The sequence below is a fragment of the Salvia splendens genome, chromosome 19, assembly GCF_004379255.2.
Source record: "Salvia splendens isolate huo1 chromosome 19, SspV2, whole genome shotgun sequence".
NCBI lineage: Eukaryota > Viridiplantae > Streptophyta > Magnoliopsida > Lamiales > Lamiaceae > Salvia > Salvia splendens.
Window position 1 is genome coordinate 25,617,386 of NC_056050.1, and position 18,144 is coordinate 25,635,529.

Sequence of the window (18,144 nt, forward strand, 5' to 3'; positions counted from 1 at the left end):
ATAATCGAAGTCTCTCTATATATTCTTTATAATGAATGGTGGGCCTCTCACTACCAAATCATGATCTCACTCCCCAACTATATATATGTACCTTCTAAACCTCATAATGCATGCATTCTTCAACAAAAATCAAGCTTAGTTCAAGGTGATAATATTATCATGTGCTATTTTTTATATTTATTTTCATGTTTCTTTCCTATCTCCTCTTGTTTCCATGCATGAATTTCATCAAGGCATATCCCTATTTTCAGATTTTATGCATACCAGTATACCTAGGAACAAGATTATCTGTTTCTTAATTTTTTGAGTAAAACTATGAATATGAATACATGATAACGAAAAATACTACATTCGTCCACATAAAATAGTATCGTTTCTAAATTTTGGTCTGTCCATCAAAATTTGTCGGCGAGTCCTATTTTCTACTAAAAATACTTCAACTGCTTTTTCTTTCACTCTCTATTTAATTTACCAACTTTGCATCAAAACTCATGCCTTCCATTGTCAAGATTATTTTCTGTGGACCGACTCTCTATTAATTTACCAATTTTGCATTAAAATTAATGTCTTATACTGTCAAAATTATTTTTCGTGGACGAGGGAATACTAAGTTGAAGGTGAATGTTTTTCAGGTTGTGGTTTCAGGATTACTGAAATGGAAGGTGGAAGGTCTAAGGGTTCGAAATATGAGTGCTTGCTTTTTGGTATGTTGCTTCTCTCCCCTCAAAGCTTTTACTTCAAAATTGAAGTCTACAATATTTAGGTAGCTATGGAAAAGTCACGGGATATGATATGTGACTGAGTAAATTTTACTGTGATTTTTGGTCAGATATGGATGACACTTTATACCCTTTGAGTTTGGGGATCAATTTTGCATGTCGAAAGAATATAGAAGGTACTACTTGCATCTTTTCATGTGCTCTATTTTGGATTTGTTGGGACATACATAATCATAAAAATGTTAGATTTTGTTGGAGCTATGGTCTCGCAGGTTGAACCGTACTTTACATGTGAAGAAGTGACCAACCAAACTCTTGCGAAATTCCATCTTTAAATCAAATAACTTTAGGATGGAACGTCACTACACTTCAATGAATGAGATCGTACCTAGCTAGCACCGTAAAATCTAACATAGTATGATACACGTTGCTTGATGATTACATTAGTGGGTAGTTATTTAAAGCTAGAGGGGAGTTATTTGAAGTTAATAGGGAGTTAATGGGTGGTTACATAGCAGTTATTATTGTACTACTTAGTTAATACTCCATTCGTCTCATAGTAGATGTCACACTTGGGGATTGACACGGGATTTTAGGAGGTGTTGTTTTGTGTGCTAAGTAGAAAGAGAAAATAATATATTTATATTAATGTGAGAGAGAACTTTTTCCAAAAAAAGAAATGTGACATCTTTTGTGGGACAAACTAAAAAAGAAAGTGGGACATCTATTATGGGACAGAGAGAGTAGTAATTTTTATCTTTATTTCCTTAGTAGTATATATAGGTCCCTTAAGGTTTTAGAGAGTAAGGAAATACTCCCTCCGTCCCATTAAATATGCAACATTTGGGAATCGGCAAGGATTTTTATGTAGTGTTGTTGTGAGTTAATGAAGAGAGAGTAAAGTAAGAGAGATGAAAAAGTAGAGATAGAAATGTTTCCATTTTATGAAACATTTCATTTTTAATGGGACAAACTATAAAGGAAAACGTTTAATTTCTAATGGGATAGAGGGAGTATTAGGTTTAGATTAAGGACAATATTTTACCGTAGGGCCTCGTGAGAGGTTTATCGTTGTTCATTTCAGTTTGTATTTCTATTTCCTATCATATTTCAAGTCGTGTGCTTTACTTTTCATGGCCGTCTTTCACTCCGCATCATAGTACTATTCATAGCAGGCTCCATGTTTGAGCCGAATGTGTTGTCGAATGTGGCAGAGCATAGGTGCCCATGTTCAAATAAGTTACAAATGACGCATATGTGAGGGGACATGTTGAGATATTCACATGTGAGTTGTCCCATATAAAAAATGTGAAATAAAAAGGAATTAGCTCAGGCCTATTAGTCACTCTAATCATCAATCAATTTTAGAATGAAACCTCACAAGGGCTTGATTAGTCTTCATTTTACGTATTAGGTACGCTTCAATGAATGAAACTATACCTAGCCTCCGTAAAATCTAACTGAAAACGCAATAAAGAAAATAAGAATTAGTTAGCCCCATAAAAATCTAACAATAAAAGCAATAAAGTGCATGTGAACTGATGATGATTGATTACCTATTGATGTTTAACCTTGATCTCAGATTATATGCTCCATCACATGCATATTGAAGAAAGTGAGGTCCCTGGGCTTTGCTTAGATCTGTACAAAGAGTATGGGACAACAATGGCTGGCCTTAAGGTATCTCCCGTTTTACTAAGCACTTTTACCTTATACAGAGGGTGCTCGGTAAACAGTGTTTTTTTTTCAATGTTGTATGTAAACAAGCAATGAGATATTAAGCTTAAGAAATATGCATGGATTTAAATTCAAGAATCATTTCTTGCAGGTGATGGGCTATGAATTTGACAATGATGAGTTCCATGCTTATGTTCATGGAAGATTGCCATATGATTTGCTAAAGCCTGATCCAGTGCTACGCAATCTCCTTCATTCCATGCCCCAAGAGAAAATAGTATGTTCAAACTCTAATCTCTCTCAACGGCTTCGCACCCCTAGATCAAAAATTTTGGATCTGCTACTAGAGAAATGTTAACGTTACCACTTGCTTCGTTGGATGCGTGCTAGTAATTCAGGTCATCGATCATCTGAAGATATGCAACGAACATAATAGACATGAATATAGATCTAAATTTATAAACAGTATTGCAAGTTGAACATATAAACACATCAATTAGAGAACTTACTTCTTGTGTCATTCGTTTGATCGAATCCTACACATGAATCCATTACTTTCATTATCCAACATGCATGCAAACCCGATGCAATAACAATTCTCAGTACAGCGTCCAACATTGAACATACATATATTATCTTACTGTAATAAACGTTCTAAACAAACGACATATTTCTCGAGAAATATATATTAACGTTGTACATGAATTGAAGTCGATATATCTTTGGTGCAGATCTTCACGAATGGAGACGAAGCACATGTGGCTCAAGTGCTTGGTAGGATGGGGTTGGAAGATTGCTTCAATGGTGTCATATGCTTCGAAACTCTTAATCCTCCCTCGACTGAAACCATGAAAAATGGGAACTCTACTCAAATCCTTTGCAAGCCTTCTGTGGAAGCAATGGAAGCCGCCATTCGAATAGCAAATGTTGATCCAAAGAAAACAGTTAGTATATATACTACTACTAGGTTAACATATTGCTACCAATAATTTAACTGTATGAAGCTTAATTTCTCTCTTCGATTCTCAGATATTCTTCGATGACAGCGTTCGTAACATTGCAAGTGGTAAAGCAGCCGGACTCCACACCGTAGTTGTAAGTTCAACAAATCCTATTTTTCCGAAGAAAAGGACTAGGCCTTCTCCGTTCCCGCCCGCCCCCTAAATTCGCCACTTGTCACGACATGGCTATTTTCTAACCGACACGTATAAAAATGCAGGTGGGAAGATCTAGTCTAGTGCCAGGGGCAGATCATGCTTTGAACAGCATACACAATATGAAAGAAGCATTGCCTGAGATATGGGAAGATGAAATGGAGCATTTGGAGCAAGTCATCCAATCTTCTGCAGTGGAAACTGTGGTCTTAGCATAGACCAATTAATTATGTATGTACAATAAGAATAAAAATAAAATGTGACATCTGCATATAATAATGTCTATCAATCAATAAAGTTCTATGTTACGAAAATTGACTATTTTAAGATTTAAGAGAATTGCTCAAAGAAACAACCCTTTTCTTTTTAGCTTGATTAAGAAATATGGCCTCACATGTGCTTGTGCTAGTCATCTTATTTGGGTCGTCGTAGACAATAATAATAAATGCTGGAATGGAATTTCTCATTCATGTAATTTATTATGTCGTCGACTTATATCTGAAATAATTTTCAGCAATTAATGTACAGCACATATCAAGTCAATTTTGACGACCCAAAACGAGAGAGAAAAAAATCAATATCTTAATCAGGCGATAAGATTTGATTATTTGAGATTAAATAGTTCAAAACAAACTTTGACAATAAATTTTTTGATATTGTTTTTTTTAAAATTATATTTAATTTGGCAGCTAAATTCATAGATGAGTATCACCGCCTATAAGTTAAACAATGTTGTTTATTTATAAAAAAATGACATTTAGTTAATTCTTGTAAATACATCCTCCCAAACTAAAAAACACTATAAGCAAAACTAAGATTTTCTTAGTAGAATTGTACAATCACAAAGAAAAATCATTCAACACCTCTAAAATGGTTGAAAACTGACAATTTGAAACATAACAACAAGGACAAACAGAATAGAAAAAAATAAACAGCATCAACAACAAAAACAAACACAAAGTGACAAACTGATTAAAACACAACAAACAAACAAACAATAAACAAATGATGTCTCCAACAAGAGCAAGAACAAGACAACTTAAAATCACAGCATTCTTACACACACTAACAGTCAAAACAATCTTCAACTAAACCTTTTTTTTAGCCATGGATAAAGGAGATTGATTCCATAGATTTTTTCATCTCTTGTTTCATCACAATAGTGACATCCATCTTGCTCCAATGAGATTACACATCTCGAAAATCGACTCTCTCAGGGTTCCGGTAGTCTCTCTAGGGCGTCCGAGACAAGCCTCATCGAAGGCCTCTTCTCGGGGCTGATAGAGGTGCATGCCATCGCAATCTTTAGTACCGCGATCATCTCCTCTTCCCTGTCCCCATCCTGAGCCAGGTTCGGGTCCAGGACATCGCACACGGCCTTCTTCTCCTCGATGCAGAGCTGCATCCACCGCACAAGGTCCATCTCCGACGAGCCAACTTGGACCAATGGCGCCTTGCCCGTGATCATTTCCAGCAGGATCATCCCGTACGAGTAGATGTCCCACTTTTGGGACGGCTTCACCGCCCTCATTGCCTCAGGGGCATGGTAATAGGCACCGAATGAGGCTGCTGAGGTGAATGCAGCAACGTCTGAGGCTGAGCTGCTATGCTCCCCTCTCTGAGGCTGAGAGCCTCCGGCTATGTTAGCTAGCCGGCCTAGGCCAAAATTGGAGATTTTGGGCTCCATTTCAGGCCCGAGCAATATGTTCGATGGCTTGAGATCACCATGGACATATTTCTTGGGACTGCACTCGTGCAAGTACACTAAGCCCTTCGCAACTCCTTTCATGATCTTCAATCTCACACGCCACGAAAGAGGCGTGAACGCCACCAATCCCGGCTTTCCTACAACATCACACACATAGCATTATGACCAAAAAAAACACACAAGAGCTAATAATCTACGTATAATCATCACACACGAATTCGTATGGAGACGAACCATGGATAGCAGAAGCGAGATTCCCATTTGGCACGAAGTCGTATATCAGCAGCTTCTCATCCACAGACCAATAATAAGCTCTAAGAGTTACCACATTCGGATGCCTAAGCTTTCCAATGGCTTCCACCTCGGTTTGAAACTCCTTAAACTTCTGCGAACCTCCCTCGCCCAATCGTCTCACAGCCAAGACAAGCCCATCCTCGAGCACGACCTTGTACACGATCCCTATCCCACTCTTCCCCATCACGAAGGCAGAAGCCTTCAAGAGCTCATCGAGATCAAACTCCACTCGTGCATCGAGAGGCACTAGGTCATAGTGCTCGGCCTTTTCAGACAACGTCTCCGATTCATCCTTCCTAAAGCACAAGCACTCCTTTGACCCTTTAGGAACCTTCTCAAAACCATAGCCACTCTCGTCCCTACCCTTCCCACGACGACAGACCTTCGATTGGCAATACGAGAACAACAACCCAAGCACACATATCCCCACAACATCCCCAACAATGATGGCAACTAAACTAGCCTTACTCAAACCCCTCCCACCGCCACCATTTTTCCCCGGAGGGTAGCTGCTAGGCAAGTACGGATACGAAGAGGGCGGATTCGCCTCACTACCAGACGAGCAAAGATTCTTCAACGGAGGACCACAGAGCCCGGGATTCCCAACAAACGCCGTTGGCCCCCTGTTCACAAGAGCACCATTTTGAGGAATTGGACCTCCCAAACTGTTGTAAGTGAGATCAATATACACCTTCTCAGGCAGATTACCAAGACTAGCCGGAATCGAGCCGTTAAACTTGTTATAAGACAAGTCAACAGTCCCTTGCAAGTTATCAAGATAGCCCAAATCAACAGGAATAGAGCCACTAAAGCTATTGTGGGAAAGATCAAGTCTTTCCAACAAAGCCAAACTCTTCCCAAACTCACTAGGCAAAGAGCCACTGAAATTATTCTGCCTAACAACAAGATTCCTCAACCTCCTACACTTAACCAAAGAAGAAGGCAGTGACCCATTAAAGAAATTCTCAGACAAATCTAAAGTAATGAGATAACCAAGATTCCCAACCTCAAATGGCAAAACCCCAGATAAGAAATTCCCATAAAGAACCAAACTTTGCAACCCAACAGCCTTAAAAAGACCTAAAGGCAGCCCCCCAAACAACCTATTGCTCCTCAAATTGACATGCCTTAGCTCAGAGAGGGATCCTAGTGAGGGAGAGAGAATCCCAGAGAGCTTCTTTCTAGGAATGCTGAGAGACACAACTCTCTTCTCTTTGCATGTTATGCCATTCCATGAACATGGGGTTTCATCAGAGATGTTCCAATTGTTAAAAGCTCCTTGAGGGTCTAATGTGATGGATTTCTTGAATGATAACAGAGCTACCCCTTCTTCATTCACAGAACTCGCAAAATCGCAGCAAATTAAAAGCAATAGAGCAAGTAAAGGTAGCATCTTTTGAAGAAAATGATAGTTGCAAATGCATCTACAAGATTTACCTTTTAAGCAGAGGAAAACCAAGAAGATTAGAGGGGAGAGAGCAAAAAAAATTTGGTTTTGGGGAAAGGGTAAAGGTGGTTTAAGCTAAATAAGCAAATGGGGTTTGGGAAAATGGATTGGTTTTACTGAGAGAGAAACAATAATGCAGGAAACGAAAAGGAAGATCCGTGTTGAACTATCTTGGTAAAAAAAAAATTGCTTTGCAGTGTACTGTGCTAACTCTGTAGTGGGAAATGCCAGTAACTAGAATCTGAGTTGCTGTAAAAAAGATCTTCCATTTCTATGTTAATATTGAATGCTTTTTTCACTTATAAAAGATCGTGGCTCCATTATTTCTGTTTATTTTGAAGTAAATTTAGATTGGTGTAGGCGTGTAGCCACTTGGATTTTTAAGTAGACATACGAATCCATTAGTAAAATTAGATGAAACCGAAAATTCAATAATTATGTTGACTTTTTCTCAAATTAATATGTCAAATCAGAATTTAATTAAAATTCAGTACTTTTAGTAATTCATCATTTTTTGAAAAGGAGATGATTCTACTGGGGAATGTGAATTGAAGTGGGGAAAGGACTCCTGCTGGGGCTGGCTGATGGCAGTGGTTTTCATTAGCTATTTCGTATAGGTAATTAGGTTCTAAGTACATATGTTTAAGGTTTACGGTTTGGGCGGTTAATCGTGAAACCGTAACCGTGAGATTTAAATCGAACCGAAACCATCTCTTTTGGAACGGTGATTCGGTTCAGGTTCCAAAATTTCAGAATCGAAACCGTGTCGGAACCATTGGTTCCGAACGGTTCCAGACCGGAACTGCGAAAAGCTGCCAAAAACCTCTGAAAACCTGCGGTTCGAAACAGTGAAAAACCGTAAAAACCTCCGGAAAACTGGCGGAACCGGAACCATAACCGTAACCGCCGGTTTTGGAACTGGAACCGTAACCGCAAAACACCCTCGCGGTTCGGTTCCGGTTCAACAATTTCCAAAACCATAACCGCCGGTTCCGGAACCGTGGGCATCTCTAGTTCTAAGTCTCTTAAATAATCTAAGCCTATTAAATAATTACTAGGTTCTAAGTCTATTAAATAATCTATAAAATAAGTTTACTACATTTAATTTGACCCACAAAAATGACTTTGTACTTTGTTTTTTGAACCGAGAATCTCGATAGACTAGTTGTCGGAATTATATTTTAATTCCACATATTTAAATTTACATGTAATCAAAAAGGTCCAATCGTATGAAAATGTACATATAATGTTTTTAATAAGTTAGTTAAACTTGTTTTATACCTCTTGACACTGGTCCATTTCTAGTTCAAATTCGGTTTACTCTTTGATATAGAAAAACTTATACTCCTACTACTCATGTAACATAACAAAAAGAACCTCAAAAAATTTGTAAAACTAAAGAACAATTTCGTAACTAATAAAATAAATTTAATACGTTATGCAGATAAGAGACAAGAAAAATATATTTTACAAACATATAAAGAAAAATATAAAGTGCCTACATTATTTTGTTTAAATTGAACCACAAAGTTGAGGCACGACAACTTGTACAAAGATATATTAAACCACTTTATTTCATAAATAATTCATATTCATCAGTCTGGTCTTTTATTGTTCAATTTAATTTGATTATTAGTTTATTTTTGTTTGGGATAATATTGTAAAATACATGTCATACTTAAGCAACATTTACTTTGACAGTTGTTGTCTATAAAAAGGTAGACCATTAAGCAAAAAAATTACAATAAGAGCAAATAAGATTCTTCTAATACCATGATTAGACCACATGTCTCTTCACTGTGAATTTTGGTAGATTTACGAACTTTAGGTGCAATTTTGGTAACTAATTATTACTATAATTAAGCAAAATTTGGTGCTATGACAAATGTAGCAATATGCGGATTAGAAGCTAATTAATACAGAAAAATAAGGACCATTGTGAGTTGTTACCAATAAAATCGACCTTATTAAGTGAGGATGAAGAAGTAATTAATTTATTAGCTGTAAAATATATGATGGCGATAATATAATATCAATAATAAATTATATTCCTAAATTATTTCGTTGCATTTTGATGTCAAATTCCTTAAACACGATTGATTATCATTTATCCATTCATTTCCATCTTGTTAACAAAATAAGAAATGGGCCAAAATATATTTAAAAGGGCCCATAGATGATAGCATTACTCAAATTCCAATTAATCCCATTAACTATCATTGTTCGAATCGTAATCTTAATTCAGTGTGTTGGGCCCATATTTGAAAAGAGGCCCAATATTAAAAATGGGCCAAAATATAAGGCCATAAACAAATTAACTTATTCTAGTAGTATTAATTTCGAATAAGGTCACAATTTAGTCTATTGGTTGGTTGTATTATTGAATTCGAATTCGTATTGACATATTAATTATGAGTAATATTAGCATGCTAATTGCTAATTCAACTTATTTACATTTTAGAGCCTGTTTAGATGTTAACAACAAAATTGACTGGAAAAATAAGCCATTTAGATGTCAATAGGCCTATAATTATGTTTAGATTTCGAGGGATTGGATGATATAAGCCATCAAAGAAAAGAAAAACGTATATTTATGTAATTCAAGAGTCCGATTTATACAATTTTAAAATTGTTACTTCATGCATATATTCCCTAGTCTTTTCCTTGGAGTCCTTACTGATTTTTGATATTATCAAATTTTAATTTTAAAGATCTCTAATCACTGATATTTAAGTTATTAAATTTTCTGCTTAAGATATGTAGGAAAATTTTAATTATTTTGGAGTGGGCCACTAACATAATTATTTCAGTGATGGCATGCAAAAATTTAATTATTACTAAGCTAATTACACTGCACAGTGAAAGTGTTAATTCTGATGTTTGACTACTCAAACGTCGTCGTTTTAAGATAAACTGGAAGCAGAAATTCAGTAAAAATTAATTTAATATATATTCATTATCCAAAACATCAAGATTCATTATTAAATACTCATTGCGAAACTTACCTAAAGAGTATACCTTTTTACCCAAAATATTCTGAATGATGTATACAGATAGTGTACTGTTAAAGTACATTTCGAATAATTGAAAAGATTGGTCACCATGCATAATTTAAAAAATTTATTGTTTGATGCAATTTAAATTAGAAGTAACAATTTTATGAGTCGGCCGCAGTGAGAATAATCTATTAATACTTTAATTGAAATATTTTTTTATCTAATAATTAAATGTATGAAATGAATAAGTACTGAAATGTATGGTCTATTTATCATGTATAGTACTTCTATGATCAGATCAATTGAAATGGCAAAAATAAGTCTTATTATAGTATATGAATATATGATGAAAATTGAAAGGAGTATACAAAAGTGTAACTTTTTTTTTCAAAATAGTATTTTTTTAAAAATATGAGCCGAGTCAAAATAATACTATATATTCAAGGGGTATATCACAAAGAGAAAATATTTATTTTAAATTTTAATATATAAATTAGAAATGTGATGATTAATAAGTACTCTAGTATTTTTTTTAAATCTGAGCCGAGTTAAAAAAAATAATATATATTCAAGTTTCAAGGGTATATCATAAAGAGAACATATTTATTTTAAATTTTAATATATAAATTAGAAATGTGATGATTAATAACGGCCCATGCGATTCATTAACCTCCACCGAAAAGTAATATATGCAGCCAGATTAAATTAATCCAACCTTGGTCAATGGATTGGGATTTATGAGTGATCTATTTTTAATTTTATGTTGCATATATTTTTTTTCTCCATATATGTTTGAATGATTTTATATATTTCGGAACTTTGTGTCTAATCATACGCCAAATCAATATTTTAATCCAAATAATAGCAAATCAAAGTCGTGTCATATAATATTGGGATTTAAACATAAACACCATCTAATAATAGTAATGGTATTTTATCAGATACTTTTAAATTTTATATAAACTAAATATGTAGAAAAAACTGCACCAAACTCAGAAATATAATTGAAGCAAATGGAAATCGAAGGCGAAAAAAGCACTTCATTGGTGCAAGAATAATTAGACACGCATTAGTATGTGTAAAATGATGATGATGATGGATAGTGCAGCATGATTATAAATCATCATTTATAAGCGTGACTTACCATTATCACTTTAATTTTGCCCATCACTTTATTTAATTAATCTGCATTTGTGTGCATCCATAAATTATTATTGATTATGCTCACACCATGCATGCACATATGTATATATGTCATATAGATACATATTGATACGGACACATAATTTTACTTTCATGAGAGCTGTATTTTCTAAATTTCATATTCGAAATGTTGAAAGGGGAATTTTTCTATGATTCGTGCTGATTATATGAATTGTTTTTAATTATCTTTCAAATGGATATTATGGGTATATATTGTTAATACTTAGTTGAGTTTTTTTTAATAAAAAAACTAAGAGAAAGAAAGAAGAGTTATAAGTTTTAAACATCACAGGAAATATCACATGGAAAGGTTTTGCTTGGGGGAAAAAGCAAAATAGGGAGGATGAAGCCATGAAGGTATGGAAGAGAGAGAGAGAGAGACAAGCTAAAGCATAAAATTTGGGAACTTTCATCTTTTTGCTTTTCTATTAAAATGGAAAGATTTCCAGTTAAGATCAAAGAATGAAATGGAAAAAATACAAGTAGATGAATTGAACTTCATGCTTGATGCAACAATAAATCTGCAAGTATTTTTTTTAATAATTTATTGCGATATATTATGTATGTTCTGTTTCACATAATTAACTTAATTAGTTATACAAAATAAAAAAGATTCTACTTTAACCACTAAGTACGAACTTACAACATTAGTATATCGCGGTTAATAAAAAGACTCTACTTTAAGTTTTTAACCACAAAATACGGATTCTGAGTCACATTTAATGCATTTCACTCTAACCACAAAGTTAGGATTCGAGTTGCATTCAATGCGTTTCACTTTAACCATAAAATTCAGATTCGAGTCACATTCAATGCGTGTAGAATTTTAACATACACATATACATTATCAAATTATTATTTTTTATTTTAATTTGAAAACATACTATTAGTCGCCGATGGAATTCTTGTATGCCCAGAGTCCAAACTCGAACTACTAGTCCACAACATTCGATGGCGTTCTAGATGACATTATTGTTATTTTTATTTTTATTTTCAATATGATAATTTGAAAACCTTTTTTTAGCAACAAATTTCATCCACCAACCCTAAAATTAATCTTGCAACTATGTGGCATGTGTAGAAACTAAAAATTGAGTCATGTTTCCACTTACATAGTTACAAACATTGTAGAGTAAAAACTAAAAAGCAATGTGAAAAGAGACTCAACACCCATACCTCTCCCCCTCTATAAATTGAGCCACAAACCAAACAAATTCCTCACAACAAACACTCACTCTCACTCACTCACTCACTCACTCATTCTCTCTCACACACACATCCACACCCACAAAAACACACACACACACACACCAAAAAATGAACACCAAAATAGCAAGCCTAGCAATTCTTGCACTAGCAATGCTAGCCCTAGCCCAGGTGGAGGTGGCCACCGCCGTGACGTGCAACCCGCTGCAGCTCAGCCCGTGCGCAGCCGCGATCACATCGGGAGGGAAGCCGAGCGCCGCCTGCTGCGCCAAGCTCAAGGAGCAAAGGCCATGCCTGTGCCAGTACATGAGGAATCCCAATCTACAAAAGTTCATCAAGTCTCCTGGTGCAAAGAAAGTGTCTAGTGCTTGTAACATTCCCTACCCTAAATGCTAAATTAATTAAATACTATATCACTACTACTACTATAATAAATATTGAAGTGTGACTTGTTTTAGTCTTATGAGTATTAGTATAACTTGTGGTTGTACTATTGTATTACAGTTTTTATGTTTCTCAATTCTCATCTACATAGATATTTATTTTCTATGAAAATGATGATTATTGATGAGTGTGGTATGTTACTTAAGTGATAGTACTAGTGCTAATGCAATGTTACGTTGATTGGAAATTTAGTGTGTTTGATGTAATAAATGAAGCTGCTTTTGTAATTTTCTTTTAATTACTCTATTCATAAAAACAAATTCACACGCCGACAACACGAATTTTAATGAGAAATAAGTAAAGTAAAAAAGATAATGAGAAAAAATGGGATAAAGTATGAAAGATTGGAGAAAATATAAGTAAAGTATGGGAGATTAACTTTCCATGAAATTTAACTATTTATTGCTTGACATTCCAAAATACTAAAATGAGATTATTTTTCGTGGCCGGAATATTAAATAAACTGTTGTAGTTTGAAATATTAGAGCGGCGAAATTGACTAGTAAACGATGGAGAAGACTGGGTTTATTATATTTAGGTATTTCATTCCTATTCATTAACAAGTATACCAATTCAAAAGTTAAGAGTGTAACTGTCACATTTTTTCCATTCTACATTGAATTTGACTTTTTGGAATTTAGTAATGAATTCTATATATGTATTTAATATGATAAATAATAAGGTTACAAATATAATTTATTTTTATTTTTATTTTTATTTTTATTTTTATTTTCTTAATGTACCTTATTTGATGAGGGACATGAGGCAGCGGTGACTTGGAATAAAATTGGAAAACGAAATTCATATGTATTTATTGTTGTTCTAATCTCTATATCTCACCTAAAGAGGAAAATATCAAATTTAGAAACTAGCCGAAAGTTGCGAATTTAATTTTCATAATTCTTGATAAAGAAACGAGTTTCAAATTTAGATGGGTTCGTTTAATAATTCAAGAATTTCTTTGAAAGGGTGTATATACACTGTGGCAAAAATGATTCATTTGGGGGTACTTGTAACAACCTTGAGGTAGAAAACTCACAACACGAGATGTAAGTTGTAACAATTCAATCCCCCAATTTGTTGCATTGTGAATGTGATACTACCGTTTAAATCTCACTAATATCTTCTAAGTCGAGATACCTAAAAAATCTCGCTAACGTCTTCTATGTCGAGATACCTAAAAATCTCGTTAACGTATGCTAAGTCGAGATATTTATTGCAAAAGCGTAACAACTACATATAGATCTCCAAGTATCCCTCGACGTCAACACCACCATTTTTTAAATCACGGTAAAACATAGTTATCCCCGGCAATTTGGGGTGGCGGGAGGGGGCGGCCGCCCCCACTCCCTAGACAGTCAGGTGGGCCTAATTGAACATTTAGTTACAAGTGACAAAAACTAAGCTCAACATTTGGTTACAGTTTCTCTATAAAATCCCCATAAAATGCAGAAATGGTTTGATAAAACCTACTACAAGTCTACATCGTATAGCCATGACTAGAAAAAAAAACACAGCTTGTTCTATAATACAAATTGCAAAAAAAAAAAACACAGCATCAACCAGCCAAATTGCTAGAGTTCAGCCAGCATACCAAAATTTATTTCTTGTCATCGCTTAGTTTTAACAGCTCTACAACGGATTTGGTTGGCGTTCATTGTAGAATCTAACGCACCCGCAGCATCAGCATCATGTTTATGAAGGGATGAAGAAGAAGGCGACGGCGAAGGAGGGGAACTGTAATGAAGTTTACCTACGGCAGAAGAAGGAGAAATCTGGGTGGTGGACACGGAGAGAGTTCAGCCAATCATCAGCAGCTTGCATGAGAGAATTTGCCAATTCGGGCTGATTTCCTGCATTCGGAGTCCATAGTGAAACCTTATATTTGTATGAGGCAAGGCCAAAAGCCGGCAGCGAAATCTGTGAAACACCATCGCTCTCGGATGGAGGAGTGACGACTAGAGGATGCACAGCCTCATTTCCTGCAAATTGAGACAGCTTATTATTAGATCACTATTAAAGCACTACATATGTGCATGGTTTTTAATTTGTGGCGGGGGTGAAAAAAACGTGCATCATAATAGCTATCGTCTACCTGTCATGGGGGTATGAAGAGAATGGAAAGTTAGAAAGCAAGCATCCAAATCTTTGAGAGTTGGCCCAGTTGGTATTCTGTAAATTGGGTACCTATATATGATCATTGATAAACATAAGGTAAGCATGAAGCATGGAATAACAACTTGAGATAGCCCGATGGATTCAATTCAAACGAAGGGGTAAGTACCAGGCCACAGAAAGCCAACTGGAAGGAAGCAGATCGCAACTTCTCAAAGTGGTAAGTTCAGGGAAGTCACGAGCTAGATCAGATATCTGTGGAGATTTCAACATAATACGATATGAGAAACAAAAGAGAGAATCACATCTCAGGTGAAGAAGATACTAAGAGAATATCAAAGAGACAACTGACCTTGTCTGCCAAAGGTTCTCTACAATATGGTTGATCCCGTGCAAGATACTCAAACAACAAGCTGTTCTCTGAGCTTCCAGATTCGCCATCATCACTTGAAAAGCCTTCTCTGGGAGACTTGCCACCTGAATCAACTCTGTCTAGTCCACTGTCACTGCTCCCGTCACTACAAGAATCCCTAAAAGATTCTCCATCACTTTCTTCACCAAGTCGCCTACACATAGATAAATAAAATGGGGAAAAGTGTCAGAAGTCGTTCGCCACAGTCAGTAAATTCATGGGCTGCAAATACAAACGACCAGTACCACATTGTATTAAGCACAAAATGCTTGTGAAAAGGGTCAAATATACGTTTCTTTTGCCTACCACATAAGGCACATATTTGTGACATTAGGCTTGACTGTCAATGCCCACTTGTTTGCTGAAATTCTGAAACTTAGAAGTCACTCATTGCTCATAATTTGATATGATAATTTCAAGCATAAACGAGTAGGCTAAGCCCATAAAGATTTATCATATGCGGCTAACAGCTAAGAACGGAGGAACCACCTTTATCATACACATCACTAAACTAGACACACGGCCTCCAGGTTAAAATATTAAAGGATTCAAATTCAACAATAATCTCTCAACAAGCGGAGATATTTCTGATAGAAATCTAAAATCCGAAAGAAGATACCTCAACTTTGTCGTACTCATTGAAAGGTCGCCATACAATTGAATGCCTGATAAATATGGAACGTAATACTGAATCACGCTATCCATGTCATTTAGTAGCAAAGGTACTCCCGCACCATAAGCACTCGATTCCTTGAATGCCACCCATAAATCACTAAGCGAAAAGTATGGCTGAAACTCAACACTACATATTCTCCAGTCCCTGGGCATTGTCATCTGCAGCATTTATATAGACACTCATAAAGTTTTTGACAAAAGGAGGAACAGGTTCAGGTATTCAAGTAATCAGTTCTGACTTTTGATCAGTTACACTTGTATTGGCAGCAAAGTAACTTACAAGAACAGATTAACAATGTCTTTTTTTGGTAAAATCACATAGTAATATATCAAACAGCAATTATATCTATCATTTCCAGAATTAAATTATAAGGCAAAAGTTATCAAAACTATTGATCAAAGACTATGAATCACAATATGAAAACTTCCAATCAATTCTAACATCCGACTGAAAAGTTTCATCCATTTCACAATACTAACCAATAAATCGAAATTAATGATGGATATTCTAATTCGAAAGCGGTTACACAACAATAATCATAATAACTTTCTACATTATAAAAATCACAAGTTTCACAACCACAATTAAAGCAACATTGCTGGGTAAAAACGCAGTAGCTTGAAGCTTTCGCCCAATTAAACTCTAATCACAAAGTTATGTAAAAAAAGCATAATTTGCAGACCGATTCCATCAAATTCGAGAATAAAAATAAAATCCTCTACTTTAAACCAGCCTTTTCTCAATAAATCAATCGCGAATTTCATATCGCTCAATTAATTTGAAAAACGAGCAAAAAAACAAAACAAAACCTTAGACAAATACTGTGCCTGGACCGAAGGAGCGATTGATTCCAAAAACCTCTCCAGATTACAAACAGACGACGATTCAGCCGTCGGCAACTCATCGCGCCGGCTCTGCTTAGAGCTGAAATCGCTCTGACTCTGAACTCTCCTCGTGAAATTTTGGCTCCGGCGAGCCTTGGCGGCGGTGGAAAACCGATCGTCGCCGTTTCTACTCCTATTAAACTGCACTCCTGCCCCCAACATGCTTTCCCCAAAATTAACACAAAAAAAGTCAAATCTACCAATTCAACTATTTAATTTGGGTGTATCGGCGAAGCTATCTGTATCAATTTAGCTGAAAAGGCATATGCCGCCGTAACACGTCGTATCTCCTTGTCTAGCAGCTGCGGAAACTAGTTAGCGCAGAGCAATGCTGGTTTCCTCCGATCAAAAAATCAACCGCAAGCTCTACAGAGAGAGATGGAGATACACAGAGACTGTTTGTATGTGTGTGTTTGTATGCGTGTATTTACCCATTTTTATTAATTTTTTACTTCATGCTCTTCCCAAAGAGCATAAGGCCATCCACAACGCTGTCTCTATACCGTCTCTTAAACCGTCTCTTAACTACTATTTGAGCACTATTTGAGGGCCCCACTGTCCTTTTTTCCTCCATCTCTTAACTAAGAGACGGAACCTGCAACGCTCCGTCTCTTAACCGTCTCTATACCGTCTCTTAATTACTATTCATTCAATTTAATTTATAAATTTTTTTTAAAACCCAATTCAATTTAAACAAACACACTTTATTAAAATTAAAACAACATTACAACTTAACATTAAAAAAACTAAGACATAATTAAAATTCTAAAAAAATAAAAATGACATAATTTAATCTTCTCCGCCAAAATTTTCCCAAATGTGCTCAATTAGATCCTCTTGGAGTTGGGTGTGGGCGCTAGAGTCGCGTGTCCTTGCCCGAATAGCCAACCGTTCTTGTATAGATGGATGCGCTCCACTTCGCGGCGGACTACTTGCGGTTGAGCTTCCGGGGGATTCGGGGTCGAACCAATTTCCGGCATCGGGTCCTTCGTCTCGGACAATCATGTTGTGCAAGATTATGCACGTATACATGATGTCGACCATGCTCTCCATGAACCACGAACGAGCCAGGGCTTTGATGATGTTGAAGCGCGCTTGGAGAACCCCGAACGCCCTCTCCACATCCTTGCGCGCAGCCTCCTGCTTCTGCGCAAAAAGAGCCTGCTTTGGGTTCGCTGGCCTGCCGCACGTCTTCACGAAGGTCGGCCA

The 18,144-nt window shown here is 35.9% G+C and overlaps 3 protein-coding genes across 3 annotated transcripts; 1 reads left to right on the forward strand and 2 right to left on the reverse strand.

The window, feature by feature from the left end:
- The first annotated feature begins 100 nt into the window (after positions 1–100).
- On the forward strand, positions 101–3,864 carry LOC121778795. Its single transcript, XM_042176193.1, has 8 exons — positions 101–145; positions 633–704; positions 830–895; positions 2,302–2,399; positions 2,548–2,673; positions 3,128–3,340; positions 3,426–3,491; positions 3,616–3,864. Exons 2-8 carry the CDS (start codon positions 656–658, stop codon positions 3,766–3,768), a joined length of 771 nt encoding a protein of 256 aa, XP_042032127.1. The 5' UTR covers positions 101–145; positions 633–655; the 3' UTR covers positions 3,769–3,864.
- Positions 3,865–4,502: 638 nt separating this feature from the next.
- LOC121778252 (receptor protein kinase-like protein ZAR1) lies at positions 4,503–7,218 on the reverse strand. The gene is made up of 2 exons (XM_042175573.1): positions 5,493–7,218; positions 4,503–5,395 (listed from the first exon to the last, which is right to left on the reverse strand). Exons 1-2 carry the CDS (start codon positions 6,943–6,945, stop codon positions 4,764–4,766), a joined length of 2,085 nt encoding a protein of 694 aa, XP_042031507.1. The 5' UTR covers positions 6,946–7,218; the 3' UTR covers positions 4,503–4,763.
- A 7,009-nt stretch (positions 7,219–14,227) lies between these two features.
- Positions 14,228–17,328, reverse strand: LOC121780360. Its single transcript, XM_042177950.1, has 6 exons — positions 16,861–17,328; positions 15,995–16,209; positions 15,316–15,529; positions 15,133–15,218; positions 14,944–15,035; positions 14,228–14,830 (listed from the first exon to the last, which is right to left on the reverse strand). Exons 1-6 carry the CDS (start codon positions 17,095–17,097, stop codon positions 14,598–14,600), a joined length of 1,077 nt encoding a protein of 358 aa, XP_042033884.1. The 5' UTR covers positions 17,098–17,328; the 3' UTR covers positions 14,228–14,597.
- Between the last annotated feature and the right edge of the window lie 816 nt (positions 17,329–18,144).

What these genes read in the sequence shown, in the direction of transcription:
- LOC121778795 (XM_042176193.1), top strand. Translation starts at nt 656, where the DNA reads ATGGAAGGTGGAAGGTCTAAGGGTTCGAAATATGAGTGCTTGCTTTTT. An exon ending in CAACAATGGCTGGCCTTAAG is followed by an intron (nt 2,400 to 2,547) that starts GTATCTCCCGTT and finishes CATTTCTTGCAG; the next exon opens with GTGATGGGCTATGAATTTGA. An exon ending in CCATGCCCCAAGAGAAAATA is followed by an intron (nt 2,674 to 3,127) that starts GTATGTTCAAAC and finishes TCTTTGGTGCAG; the next exon opens with ATCTTCACGAATGGAGACGA.
- LOC121778252 (XM_042175573.1), bottom strand. Translation starts at nt 6,945, where the DNA reads ATGCTACCTTTACTTGCTCTATTGCTTTTAATTTGCTGCGATTTTGCG. An exon ending in TCTCGCTTCTGCTATCCATG is followed by an intron (nt 5,396 to 5,492) that starts GTTCGTCTCCAT and finishes GTGATGTTGTAG; the next exon opens with GAAAGCCGGGATTGGTGGCG.
- LOC121780360 (XM_042177950.1), bottom strand. Translation starts at nt 17,097, where the DNA reads ATGTTGGGGGCAGGAGTGCAGTTTAATAGGAGTAGAAACGGCGACGAT. An exon ending in GAGAACCTTTGGCAGACAAG is followed by an intron (nt 15,219 to 15,315) that starts GTCAGTTGTCTC and finishes AAATCTCCACAG; the next exon opens with ATATCTGATCTAGCTCGTGA. An exon ending in TCTTCATACCCCCATGACAG is followed by an intron (nt 14,831 to 14,943) that starts GTAGACGATAGC and finishes CTCAATTTGCAG; the next exon opens with GAAATGAGGCTGTGCATCCT.